This window comes from Peromyscus californicus, unplaced genomic scaffold, assembly GCF_007827085.1.
Source record: "Peromyscus californicus insignis strain IS unplaced genomic scaffold, ASM782708v3 Scaffold_19__1_contigs__length_69161282, whole genome shotgun sequence".
Lineage (NCBI taxonomy): Eukaryota > Metazoa > Chordata > Mammalia > Rodentia > Cricetidae > Peromyscus > Peromyscus californicus.
In genome coordinates, this window is record NW_026294491.1 from 65,018,919 (window position 1) to 65,032,927 (window position 14,009).

The 14,009-nt window shown below is 51.4% G+C and overlaps 1 protein-coding gene across 6 annotated transcripts in view; it reads left to right on the top strand.

Moving 5' to 3' along the window:
• Window positions 1–14,009, top strand: part of Kif6 (kinesin family member 6) — a 315,011-nt gene that overhangs the window by 285,976 nt on the left and 15,026 nt on the right. For all 6 annotated transcript variants that reach the window (XM_052745598.1, XM_052745599.1, XM_052745604.1 and 3 more), the window contains 3 exons: window positions 7,805–7,889; window positions 9,417–9,552; window positions 13,099–13,181. In XM_052745598.1, the coding sequence (XP_052601558.1) occupies window positions 7,805–7,889; window positions 9,417–9,552; window positions 13,099–13,181 (304 nt within the window). The remainder of the gene's footprint in view (window positions 1–7,804; window positions 7,890–9,416; window positions 9,553–13,098; window positions 13,182–14,009) is intronic.

Here is a 14,009-nt window from a genome sequence, read left to right on the forward strand (position 1 = left end):
AAGCTCATTTATTAGTAAAAGGGGGACATGTAGGGCCCTGCCCCCCCCCCCCCGTTTTGGATAACTGTTGCCTTGCTTGCTGACCTTGACCTTGATATCCTCCCTATGCTAATTCCTTCCCGGGTTTCAACCTCCTGAATGCTTAAGGGAAGTTCCTTGTCTGTGTATCCTGCACAATGGGCATTAACAGCTTAGATGCAAGATTGTAAAGCAACTGTAGCGAACTTCTGCCCTCCGGGGTTCTCCCATTGTGCTGTAGCCTGTATTTAAGACCTCCTCCCTCCTTCAATAAAGGGCATTCAGCATTAAAAAAAAAAAAAAAAACACTTTAAAAAAAAAGCGTCCTCAACTCAATTCCTAAATCCTTTAAACTTCCACCCAAAAGCCCGTCAAGGGATTGGCCAACCTCAGTGCCACTCAGATCTTCGTAAGAGAGAATGCCTGAATCACTCCTTTGCATAGGCAACCACCCTGCCCAAAGACCTGCATGTCCTGACAGCATGGCAGCCATGTTGGCTGGGTCCCACTGGAAAAGAGAAAACCAGTTCTCAGGATGTCGAGTTCTTACTTATTTCCTCTGGGAAACCACTGTGATACAGCCATGTAGTCACTATAGGTCCATGAATCTGAAAGGGGAGGAGAGAGTATTTATTTTGTTATTTTTAATTATGTGCATGTATTGTCTGTGTGAGGTTATGTGTACATGAGTGCAGTGTCCAGGAAGGCCAGCAGAGGGTGTCTGGAGTTACAGGCAGTTGTGAGCTCAGAACTGAACTCAGGTCATCTGGAAGAGCAGTGTGTGCTCTTAACCACTGAGCCATCTCTCCAGCACCTGGAGGGAGAATTATGAGATATATAGTACTTTGAAAGAAGTATCTTGGAGACATGAAGGATTGTAAAGAGGTGTTTGGAGAGAGAATTATAGATAAATTAGAGAATCTTGGTTTTTGTTTTTTTGGTTTTGTTTTTTGTTTTTTCGAGACAGGGTTTCTCTGTGTAGTTTTGGTGCCTGTCCTGGATCTCACTCTGTAGACCAGGCTGACCTCGAACTCACAGAGATTCGTCTGCCTCTGCCTCCTGAGTGCTGGGATTAAAGTTGTGTGCCACCACCACCTGATAGATTAGAGAATCTTGGAAAGGTGTGAGTGCAGAAAAGTCTGTGAACAGATGTGAGTGGCAGAGAGCTTCCAGCTGAGCAGGGGTGACCATGGAGCCAACCTCAAGCAAGGATGTCGGATGAAGACTGTCTTTCCTGAGGATGGAGTGTTCCAAGGGTCTTCCTCATGTCGCTGACTGACCGTGTGCACACTGTCCCTCTCTGTGGCCTGTCTCCTCAAGGAACATGGTGAGGAGTGAGAAGAGAACCATCCCAGGCATGTGATTTGGGGCAGCAGCAGCCCAGGGTGGAAGAGAGGAAGATTATCCCCACAGAAGAGCCGGAGGGGCTGTCTGGCCTGTGATTTTCCCAGAGACAGACATTTGTGTTTGTATTAAAGTACCACCTTTCTCCTCTCAAAGATCATCTGTTCTCCCTGAGGGATGACAGGCAGTGTGTGTGGGGAATGTGGGGCAAAGATGATGTCCCAGGAACTGCCAAGCGCGTGACTTCCTCATCACAGCTGGAGTGCAGGCATGTCATGTGCTGCTAAGGTACTCCACAGAGCCAAGACCAAGATGGATGATGGCACTGAGCACCGTCAGTATGATGACTCCAGTTGACAATAAATGTGAGCCATTACACAGGAAACGGTCTGATTGGGAAGCCAGATGCTTGCTGACCACTGCGGTGACTGAGCCATTGGCACCATTAATCTCCATAAGAGGAAACACTTCGACTCCTCAAACAAGATGAGGCTGAGTGATCTATGGCTCTGCAAGGCAGTTTAGTCCAATGAGACCCAGAGTGGGTGTTGAAAGAATTCACTGGGTAGCTAAGAAAAATGCCTCATTGCCCCAATACCCTGTCTGGTAAGGGAGAACAACAGAGCCCACTGCCTCCTCCCATTCTGGCTCCTGGCCGAGTGATAGCTAGGCTAGGCCCCACAACCTATGCTCTACGGAAGCCCAGAGGGTCCCTCTCAGCTTCACAATATGGTTGGAATTGTCAGTGTTGCCTGTCTGAGTACCTCTAGTATGGTCAAGAAGATGGGACAGGTTGCTGCCAGGAGTCCCATGAAATGACCTAGATTGTGGCAGACTCCTGATCATATCCAATGAGTAAGCTACACATGTCCAGTGGGGGCTTAGCACAGGTTGTCATATTTTGGTTAGGAAAGGGCAGTACCTGGGAAGAGACCAAGATTTCATTTTGGCCCTGCTGCAGACCTGAAAGTCATTCATGGGGAAGAGCACCACCTTTACCCACTTTGGGTAAGTCAATACGGACTTCAGTGAGCTGCCTGTGGCTCCCTTCATCACTGAAATTGCTTCCAACTTCAGCTTTGAAACCAGACAGACTATAACCCTCCTCAAGGCCAAGTCCCATGTGGCACAGGAGTTGTGGAGACTTCATAGTTGACACCTGTGAGGTGTAGTTACATCCACGAGTGGATAGCATTGCACAGATCCTACCAAGCACCTAATGAAGGCCAGCTGCAGGCAGCTCCAGCTTCACCGAGAGTGTGTTCCTCGCTTCAGATCCCCCAGCTCCGTCCCCCTTCATTGCAGTGGCCCTCAGTGTCCGCAGGGCAAGCTGGGGCTGTGAGGACACACTGCCCCCCACACACCATCCCTTGCGCAGGTCCACTGGTCTCCGGAACTCCTGCACAGGCACTGGCAGTGAAAAGGTCCAAAGCCTTAGCTGGTTCCTTAACAAGGGGTGGCATGGGGACCTCCAGGGGACATGCTGACAAGTCTGAACTCAGCAGATCTGGAGCGGAGCCCAGCTGCTGCGCTGTTGACAAGCTCCATAAGTGATTTCGATGAGCCCCCAATCGAGAGCCACCGAACCAGAGAAATGAGATTTTGTACAGTTCAGGCATCAGATAACTGTGTGGAGTGTGGGAGAGTGTGGAGAAGCAGAAAGAGGGGCTAGAGACCCCCCCAGTAGAACCAGCTCAGGCAGAGGGGCCCACATCTTGGCTGGCCTCCCAGCAATGGAGGAATTGAATGCCCCACCCTCTGGCTTCCTGATTTTGCTACTCAGCTGCTTAGGGCTTCCTCCTCGTGTGACATCCAGATAGAGAGCGACCAGGGTAAAACTAAACCCTTTCTTCTGGCTTTTTTTTTTTTTTGTATTGCTTTGGAGCCAGCTGCTCATTATTGGGACCTCACAGGTCACTCAGCTAACCCTTCCTGTGCTGCCGTCCCAGCCAGAATCCTGTCTTTGAAAGAAAGGCTCCCCCTGTCAGGTGACTGGGGGTTCTGTCCATGGCCAGGGTTGCAGTGGGAACAAAGACCTACAAGTCCACATGCCCCTTTTCTCCCCTCTGTCCTGCTCATCTGTTCCCACTCCTCTCCGCTTGACTCCTCAGCCCAGGCTCCTCTTCCCAGGGGCTGGCTCCTGTCTCCCGGTGGGTCACAATGCAGTCTACAAAACAAGCGTCACATTTGGCCTCAGGCTCGTCTGGGACAATGTGGGATGCTGTGCCTTCATCCCAGCAGCCTGAGGTCCCTTGTCCCAGCCCTCTTTCCCAGATCTTTTCAGCAAGCTTAGCAAACCCTGGAACCACCACACATGAGCTGCTCTTCATTGCAGAATAACTTTGTCTCAGATCAGCCTTGAAGGACTAAATCAAGCCGCCCCTCCCACTGTGGTCCCCTCAGCCCCCCATGGGTCTCACTGCCAGCGTCCTTACCATGGCCAACCACACTTGGCCTCAGTTTCCACACTGACCTCAGCTCCCACTGTCCTCTGCCTTACCCGCTCCCCCAGGCACACAGGCCTTCTCATTGCTCCTCACAGGCACCAAGCAGGCTCGCGCCTTGAGCCCTCCACGTGCTTCCCAGGCCCCTAATCTCTGCAGGTCTCGGCCCTACTGTCCAAGAGGCCACCCTCGACATGACTCCATGCACTCTGTATTTTTGTCCAGCTTGTCTTCCAGCCTCCTGTATTACATTGCAGACCTGATTTTGTTGTTGACTGAGATTCGTCTTCATCACTAAAATTATTCCTCCTGGAGTGAGGCAGGCCCATTGTCAGCACTAACAAACATTTCTGAAGGGGCCAGTGAGAAGGCTCAGGAGGGAATGACACTTGCTGTGACACCACAAAATTGTCCTCTGACCTCCACACGCACACACACACACACACACACACACACACACACACACACACACACACACACACATTTGTTAAGCAAGTGAAGGAAGGCCCAGAGCCCATGGTTGCATCCCTCCCCTAACCGTGCTGGTCCTGGGTCCACTGAGTAGAGCAGTAGAAGCCTGTGGTGCTGATGACGAATGAGGTGGCACACTGACCTGGACCCCAGGACTGAGCCGGCGATAGCTGGCGTTAGCCTTATATACTTGTATCAGACATTCAGAAGGATCCCCCGGACCTATGGCTCCTGGACATCACACACCTGCAGGTCGCCCACAGAAACCACCACACACCATGGACTAAGTCCTCCTGTGGAAGGGCCATGAGTGCATGTTGGGACTCTGTCCCTTCATCCCCCTTCTCACGGGCACAGTCCTCGACACTGCCTCCCATACAAAGCCAGAGCCCTTCCCCCTCCTTCTGCGGCCTCTCTGCTAGTTCCAGTACCCACAGCCATTGCTCCAGAGCAGGCTGGCACTGAGTCCCTCGTGTGCCCTTGGTTTGCCCTTGGTCAAAGGTGTTAAAAGAGGGAAGATGAGGCAGAGCTCTGTGTCAACAGGCCACAAGACAGATGGGCCCGGAACTCTTAGGGAAGGAAGTGTCCCGACCATTTAAAGGCCCACTGTCATTTGGTGTTCATATACCACCTTCTGTTTCACATCTGCCACTTTTCAAAGACAGAGTCATCAAATAAACACAGAATCCAGTGTGTCCTGTACACAGCCTCTAAGCAAGGCTCCAGGGGAAGATACAGGAAACAGAAGGGCCCCATTTCCACCTCTAAACACCCTGCGCCTGGGACTTGGAGGTCAGGGAGGATCATGGATAATAGAGACCAGCATTGAGCCTCATAAGGCTGATGAAATGTTCCCAGGGGACGGCAGTGTCATCTTCAGCCAGGATGACAGAAGATACCTGCTTACCGAGCGCAAGGAGGAGAGGGTAATTGGTTCTGCAGAGATAAGACAGACGGGTAACCACTTAGCATATGTGTCCATGCATCAGTGAAGCAGTCAGGATTGTGAAGCCTTGGGATGGAGGCCTCTCTGCAGGCCAGAGTCCCAGTAAGTGTGAAGGGCTGCCGTCGGGGTCAGTGTCAGCCCACCGGGGCAGGGTACACTGGGGCCACCGGGGCAGGGTACACTGGGGCTGCCACTTGTGAAAAGCACAAAAGGCTTTTCGTCTAACCACAAGCTTAACAGAGGGCCACAGGGGCCATGATGGAGAGAGCTGTCATAGCACTTCCTTGGATTCACACCTTAGCTTTGCCCCTTCCTAGCTGTGTGACCTGTGTTGTGTATGGACCCCCCTCCCCCAGACAGGAAATCTAACTGCAGTGAGTTGGGAGTGCCGTCCATGCGTGGTTATTCTGAGGACTCGGTGGTACATAGAGGACCTAGTCGGAGGGCATTCAATAAACGGCCAGCATTAGTAACCCACCTGCTGCAGACACAGACGGAATTACTTGGAGTTTCTGGAGGGTGGTTTTGTTTGAACCAGGGTCTCCTATAGCCCCAGATGGTTTGAATCTCAATGCAGCCTAGGGTGGCCTCAAACTTTTAATCTTTCTGCCTCAGCCTCCAAATGATGGGATTACAAGGTGTGCCACCATGTCCAACGTGTGTGTGTGTGTGTGATATTTGTGTAGGTACGAATGTGGGCAGGTGCATGCCATGGCACACACATGGAGGTGGAGGTTGGAGACAAATGTGGGTGTTCTTGCCTTCTAGCTTGTTTGAGACAGGGTCCATCTTTTTACTCTTCGCTGCTGTGGATGCCAGGTTAGCTGGACTGTGAGCCTTCAGCCACTCTCTTACCCCAGGATGCACACTATGCCACCAGCTTTCCATGCGTCTGGGGATTCAAACTCAGGTCCTCTTGCTTTCATGGCAAGGGCTGCACCCTCTGAGCTAGCTCCCTGGCCTGAAATTATATATTTAAAAGCTGGAAGGAACCCTTTCCACCCTGCACCTCTCACCCTAGATGGGCTCTTATACCAGGTCTCTGCTTTTGAAATGAGCTAATTAGGCAGTAACGAGGTCCCTAACCTCCACACGAGGAAGTGGGCAAGCCAGCCTGCGAACGAGACTCCAGACTCAGGGAGTGTGGTGGCGCTGAATATTTAAAGGACCCTCAGAATAGAAAAGACATCCTGTGCTGCTCCAAAAATGGAGATGAAAGGGGACATTAGGAGGGACAGTCTCCACTCAAATTTGGTGGAAATAGCTGTGACCCATGAAACATGTTCTCCTATGCAGCGCGGAGCTGCCCGCCGCTGCCTGTCTGTGAACAGAAAGCAAATGATCGTCCCCCAGAGATGCTGGGCTGGTGAGATGGCTGGGGGCGGGGTGGGGGGTGGGTGAAGCATTTGACACACAGGCCTCAGTTCAATCCCTGGAACCTGGTTAAAAGTGGAAGGAGAGAATTGACTCCATAAAGTTGCTGCCACCTCTGCATGTGCGCCATGACACGTGTGCACTCCCCCCTCCCACACACAATAATAAATGAATAAAATGTTCTAGAAGGAGATTGGAATCCAGGACCCTGGCACCCACAAAGATGGGGATCCGGAAGTTAGCCACAGGACTTGGCAGATTAGCCTCATCAGCAACGCAGGAGTGATGCTGCCTCAAATAACTGCCATCAGGATTAAGTCTGACGTGATCAGGAAGTGCATGGGTTGGGGGACAGGAGGTGGGGGGGTGAGGTGAGAGAGCAGGATTTGGGGAGGGGGAGACCTTCATTCTGTGGCGGGGGAGGTCGGGCTTCACAGGGAGGGGCAGGGGCGGAGGTCAGGGGCAGAGCCAGTGAGGGGTAGGTAGGGGAGGCCTTCACTCTGCTGGGCTTTGTGGTGCCTCCGTGTTGACTAAGAAGCACTGCCCAATGGCAGACCACCACCACCCCCAGAGGTTTAGCAGATGAGCTAGGAGGGTACCTGGGGCTCCCCAGTTACAGCCAGGTACCCACACAGAAGAGTCAACATCTAGGCAGGTCACAGCCACCAGTCAGCCCCACTGAAGGGCTCAGGCCTGCCCAGACCCCACCCCCATCCCCCCACCCCCACACACACTGGTTCTGTCTCTGGTCATAAAGGATGAAGATTCATATCACCTCTACTGATCACCCTGAAAAACTCGGCCTTATATGGAGGTGGAGAACAAGACCCAGGGTTCTGAGCCTGGAGCAGCCGAACTGGTGCAGGCACAGGGAGGCAGTCAGAGCCACGCCCTCATCTTGGTCCAGAAAGGGCTTTTTCAATGCGGAAGTGCGGGTCGCCTCTTCCCTGTGGACCCCAGAGGACCTGAGTGCAGGGGAGAAGAGGGGAGGTGGGACAGTCCCCTCCGGCGACAGATGTCAGGTGTGGGAGAACACAAGGGGAGCCGCTTCTGAGGCCGAGCTGAGGCTGCCACCCAGAGGCTCCGGAAGGAATCCCAGGACCCCCTTTGTCTTTGGATGCCCTTGAGCTCTCCATTCCTGGCCCCATCATGTTCTCCCTTCCACCTTTCTTGGTTGCTGTAACCCACTGGCATCCCCCTCCTCCAGGAGTCTCAGAGAACACCATCACACCCTCCCTGCCTGACCTCCAGGAAGAGAAGCTGCGTTCACATCTGGAGGAGGAAAAGAGCAGGTGAGCTGTCAGCCGGTTTGTTTGTTATCACATGCATTCTGACCCCAACCCCCTTGGGCCTCCACCTTCCCCTTAGGAAATGGGTCCAGCCTGGAACTTCAAATAACAGGAGAGGGGAGGGCTAGCTCAAGCAAGGCCTAGGCCTGGGAAGGGAGGATGCTGAGTGGGGAAGCACCCCATCCGAATGGGTGAGAGGTCACATATCAGATTTCCTGCACATCAGATATTACATTACAGTTCATAACAGTAGCAAAATTACAGTTATGAAGTAGCAGTGAAATAGTCTCATGGTTGGGGGGGTCACCACAACGTAAGGAACTGTGTTAAAGGGGAGCAGCTTTAGGAAGGTTGAGAACCACTGCTCTAAAGGAACCATGGAGCAGGCTCATGGTGGGCTACACTCCACAGCTTTACCAAAGCTTACCGGGGTCCTGGGAACCTCAGACCTTCACCCAGCTACCGAGGGGCCCAAAGCAATTCTACAGGGTGAGGAGATGCAGATTTCCCTGGTCAGGCTCATTCATTCCTTTATCCTCCATGCCAGGGCTGGGGTCTGGAGGTCCCGTGCAAGTCACCTCCTGCCTCAAGCTACTGATGACATCAGTGCAGCAGTCCCCCAGCGCACACACACGCGCACACACACACACACACACACACACACACACACACACACACACGCACGCACACGCACATGTGCGCACACACACACATGCATGCGCATATACACGTGCGCACACACACGCACACGCAGGCACACGCACACTCACCTGAGCAACACTCCCTCACAGCTTCCCAGCCAAGGCTCACGTGTTACTCACACGCATGTGCTCTCTTCCACACTGGTGCCATTGGGGTTTTCCTCAGTTGCCCATCTGCCCTCCGTGGATTAGTGCTTCTCTGGTTTCTGTGAAAAGCAACTGCAAACGCAGCTCAGGGCAAGGGGAGTTTGTTTCTGCTCATGGTCTGAGGGTACCGTCCATCACAGCGAGGAAGGCATGGGCAGAAACACACCCGTAGTCGGAGAGCAAAGATGGATGCTGGTGCCGCCCGTGTTCAGGGTACACCAGCCCTGTTCAGTTAAAGCTCTCTGGAAACACCCTCGCGGGTACCCACAGAGGTGTGTCTCCTGGGTGACTCAGAATCGAGCCAAGCTGACAGTGAAGATCAACGGTGACACTTGTCCTGAGTGCATGTTCAATGAAAGGGAGTTCTCATTCTTGGAGAAGATCCCCGAGTGCCTGCTGAACAGAAATGGCCCACCCTGTTCTCTCTGATGGGCTCAACACCTGGTGCCATGATCTAGCCCTGGCAGACTCCTCTTGTCACCCTTTCCTGCACCAGGGCAGCTCTGCCAGGCTCCTGAGACATAGACTCTCTTCATTTACAGCACACAAACACAGACACACACGCATATGCACGCACGCGTGCACACACACACGCACACACACACGCACAAGCACACACACCCGCCCCCCGCCGGTGACTTCAGGGCATCAGCACACTGCTGCTTCTCTGCCCCCACTGTAGGTACAAATCGACATTCATGCGCCTGAAAGCCCTGAAGGTGGAGATTGAGCACCTGCAGCTGCTCATGGACAAAGCCAAGCTGAAGCTGCAGAAGGAGTTCGACGTCTGGTGGGCTGAGGAGGCCGCCAGCCTGCAGGTATGCTGCGGGGAGCCCCGGGACGTTCAGCAGGGAGAGCGAGGGCTTCAGACTCCAGGCCTGTGTGCGTTTGGCCTGGCTCAGGAAACCAGTGCTCACCCGAGTGACAGGGACACAAGGTCCGGAGTCCAGTGTCTCCACTCCAGGGCCTCAGGTAGTCTGCCCAGTGGGAGACGACGCCAATACAGTGATTGTTATCCTGTTGTATCGTCTAAGATACTGTGGGATTTCATTGGACGTCCGTTCTCTCTCTCTCTCTCTCTCTCTCTCTCTCTCTCTCTCTCTCTCTCTCTCTTCTCTTCCCTACTTTTTCTTTCTTTCTTTCTTTGAGGCACTGTCTCTCTGTGTAGCCCAGGCTAGCCTTGAACTTAGAGATCCTCCTGCCTCTGCTTCCTGAGTGCTGCAATTAATGACATGTGCCACCACGCCTGCCTGCTCTTTATCTTATTACAGAGCCACGCACACTTGCATATTAGTTCTAGAAATTTTAGAAAACATAAAGAAGAAAGTAAAAATCACTTTTATCTCACCACTCAGAGAGAACCAGTAGTAACAGGTTGGCTTATGACATCTTGCATGCTTTTTCCGCATATACATTCTGTGTGTGTGTGTATGTGTGTGTGTGTGTGTGTGTGTGTGTGTGTGTGTGTGTGTGTGTGTGTGTGTGTGTAGGAAAGGAGAGTGACTGGTTGGTTTAGGGCTTGTGGTACCAGGACTGAAGCCAGAATCTCAAGCATGCTAAGCAAGCATCCTTCCACTCAGCTCCATCCCATTGGTCGTCAAGTATCGTGGTTGGCCTTGTGTTTTTAACTGTTTAGAATGACTGCTTTTTTTGTATCATAATTCTGTAATGTCATTTCCAACTGTCTCTGTTTCATCACGTGAATATACTTTAGACGGTTTAGTCAGTCTGGTCTTGAATATTTAGGTAGTTTCTGGTTCTTCACTGAAGACATATCTGTAGATGATTTTTGCATATTTCCAAGTGAATCCCTAGAAAGTCTCTGTGATGCTGTGAAAGCCACAGAGCCTGCTAAGATGCGTTTGTCCCTGTGCAACCCTTGGATATGCTAGGGAGGAAGTGAGGCGGTCACAGCGTCACATCACCCTTGGAGAGTCTCCCAGGCTCACCCCTCACTTTAAGGGCAATGGAACTGAGAGGCAGAAAAGGTATTTGCCCAAGGACACCCAGCCAAGCACTGACCAGCACATTGCTACTGGCCATGGTGGCACACGCCTGCAGACACAGCACTTAGGAGGCAGAGGCGAGAAGATTGTGAGTTCAAGACCAGCCTGGGCCCCCCACAGGCAAGACCTCATCTCAAAAAGATTTTTTTCATGTGTGTGGAAATCAGTATTATGGTTCCTCAACAGAAGCTAGAACAACAAGGTTACCCAGCTGTGCCATTCCCGGATGTGTACCTGAAGGAGGAATGTGCACACCCATCCTCATTGCTGTGCTGTTGACAATGGCCAGCGTAGGTATCCATCAAAAGATGAGAAGCTGAAACGTGATGTATACGTGCAGTGGAGTACTAGTCAGCCATGAAGAAGAATGGAATCATTACCCATAGCTGGAGATAATTGCTCAATAAGGAGGACTTGGGAAGATAACACTGCATGTGTTTCTCACATGTGCAACCTAGATTTAAATAGACATGTGGTGCATTATGTGGCCTGAGAGTCGATGGGGGATGATGTGGAGGATGATTTGTGATGCCTGGAACCCACACAGTGTGAGAAGAAAACTAACTCCCACAAGTTGTTCTCTCTCTCTCTCTCTCTCTCTCTCTCTCTCTCTCTCTCTCTCTCTCACACACACACACACACACACACACACACACCAAATAAGTAGATAAATGAATTAAAAATAAAAATAATAAATTAATACATTACCAGTGATTATATGACAGTACAATAAAAAAATAGTTCATTAAAAGTAAATGCATTGGAAAATAAAGAAAATTAAAATCTGAAATATAGCTATCAAAAAAATTTTAAAATAAAGCTATGTAATAAAATATGCATAGTCTTTTGTAGATATGCAGGGTTATCAATGAAGTATTAGCAGCATTCACTGTGACTTCAGAGTCACAATGAACACAGTATTTCAATAGCTCTGCACCAGCCATGATGATACGACAATATGTGTGGTTTTGACTGGTGACAAAGTCACAGGGACTGTTGATGTCATTTATTAATCTCAGGTAGAAGTTAGGGGAGATGAGATATAACTGGTTTCTATGTGTGTCCACAATGACCCTGGCTTCTGTTGGGACTCTGAGTCTAAAACTGTTTGTAGCGAGTTCACCTGGGAGTGAGGCCTTCAGCGGATGCCCACGGGGTTCAGCACTGGACAGTTCCGAGGGTCACGAACTATGATATGGAGAAGCTCAGACAAGGCTCCAGATTCCCATCGCTTGTTAGTTGTGTAAACAATGAAAACCAACATGGCCAAGGTGCTCAGACCCACGTGCCTCCTGCCACCCAGGGCGTCATCCCCGAAACGGAAGAGGCCAGATGGTGCCAACAGAGAGGACAGACAGCTTGCCGCAGGGAAGCCGATGCCACACAGCTGTGGGTTCTTTCACAGCCCACCCTGTAAGAGTCTCCTAGGAGACTGAGGCAGAACAAGGGAGGTGAGGAATGTTCTCTGATGGCTTCCAGAGTGCCAGGGAGCCAATGGGAACAGCCTGGCAGCAGCTTCTTGCAGGCTCACTGTGCCCATGGGTTCAGGGAGCATCATGGGATATTCTGGGAGACTCACAGGATGTCTTGGGAGGCTCTCGGGGTGTTCTGGGAGACTCAGAGTCACTGCCACTCCAGCCTTGCTCTCCAGGGTCATTGGAGACATACAGTCATTCCAGGACCATCCTAGCAGAGGTGAGTGCTCAGGAAGTGTTCCATACTCCATAAGAGGATCTTAGGGACAAGGAGAATCACACCCAGGAAGGATTTCCCAAGAATTGCTACATGGCACTGAAAAAAATTAATATATGCCCCATTTTGGGGAACTAGGAGCACAGAGAATAAGCCAGACCTTACTGATAATGTCCTCATCCAAAGACAGTGTTTTGATGAACAGAACTTTGGTAGTAACTATGTCTAGATTTACTTTTTGCCATAGGCATCATGTATACTGACTTCTATAATAGGCTTTTCCCCCCTTAAGAATGACATCAGAAGTCTGGAGAGAAGGCTTCCTGGTTCAGAGCACTTCCTGCTCTCCCAAAGGACCAGAGTTAGGCTCCCAGAATCCAAACTGGGAGACTCACAGTTACCTGTAATTCCAGCTCCAGCGGACCCAACATCCTCTTTTGATCCCCAAATTCACAGTCATATAAATAAACATTTTAAAAAGAAAAGAAAGGGCGTTTTAAAGAATCACATCAAGGGCTGAGGCTCCAGCTCAGGGGTAGAGCACTTGCCTGGCCAGCCTGAGGCCCCCAGTTCCAGACCCAGTGCTGGGGACAGGACAAGAGTTACATTGAGAACATTGTACTTTGGACTTACACTAACTTACAAAATGCCTTCTTGAGCCAACAGGTAAACTCCCCAGCGGCGAATCCTCAGGAGGGTGTGAAGCCGGTGCCACAGAGGGACCAGCCAGAGCGTCTCTCCAAGAAAAGGTCAGGACAGAGCTACAGCTGAGTCAGGGCACCCAGGCAAGGCTCCTGTGGTCTGGAGAATGGAATGCCTTTGCCGTTTAGTTAGTTGTAGCCCCTCAGGCTGTGGCTTTAAGCTCCACTGAGTGTACGCCCCTCCAGACCCTCACTCTGACAGCCAATACAGTGCACCTACCACTACAATAACAGGAGAAAATCGGTCCAACCATGTGAGCCTGGTCTGCTGCCTGAGGGTTGGTGTGAGCAGGAGGGGCATGGCCTGGGAGGAGTGCTTGGGGAATAGTCAGTCCACCAGGACCCAGGGAGTTATGACAAGAGTATTAACATCCACTGTCCTAGAGAAGATTCAGGAGATACATGGGCAAGATGTGGACAGCTTCCCACACTGCTGCATGAGTCGCAAATGCCTGCAACACCAGCTCCAACCGATCTCATGTCCTCTGGTTCTTTATTGTGGGGATACCCAGTGGGACTGACTGCGTGTCTGCACCTCACTCTCTGGTTTCTCGCTAATCACTGGACATGGTGCCAGAGTCTCTGATGGGCACCTCCTGCCTCCCACATCAGACTCAGCCCTGCCAGGCCAGAGGACAGGACAATGTGAGTGGGGCGTCCATCTCTGCCATCCAGGCCATCAAACCTTTCGGTTGAAGGACACCAACATCCCATGTCAGAAGTCTGAAAGGACGCTTTTTAAAAAGATACCAGGAAGCAGGAGAGGTGTCTAGAGGTTAAGAGCACTGGCTGCTCTTACAGAGGACCCAGGTTTGGTTCCCAGCACCCACACAGCAGCTCACAACCATCTGAAACTCTAGTCAAGGGAATCTAATG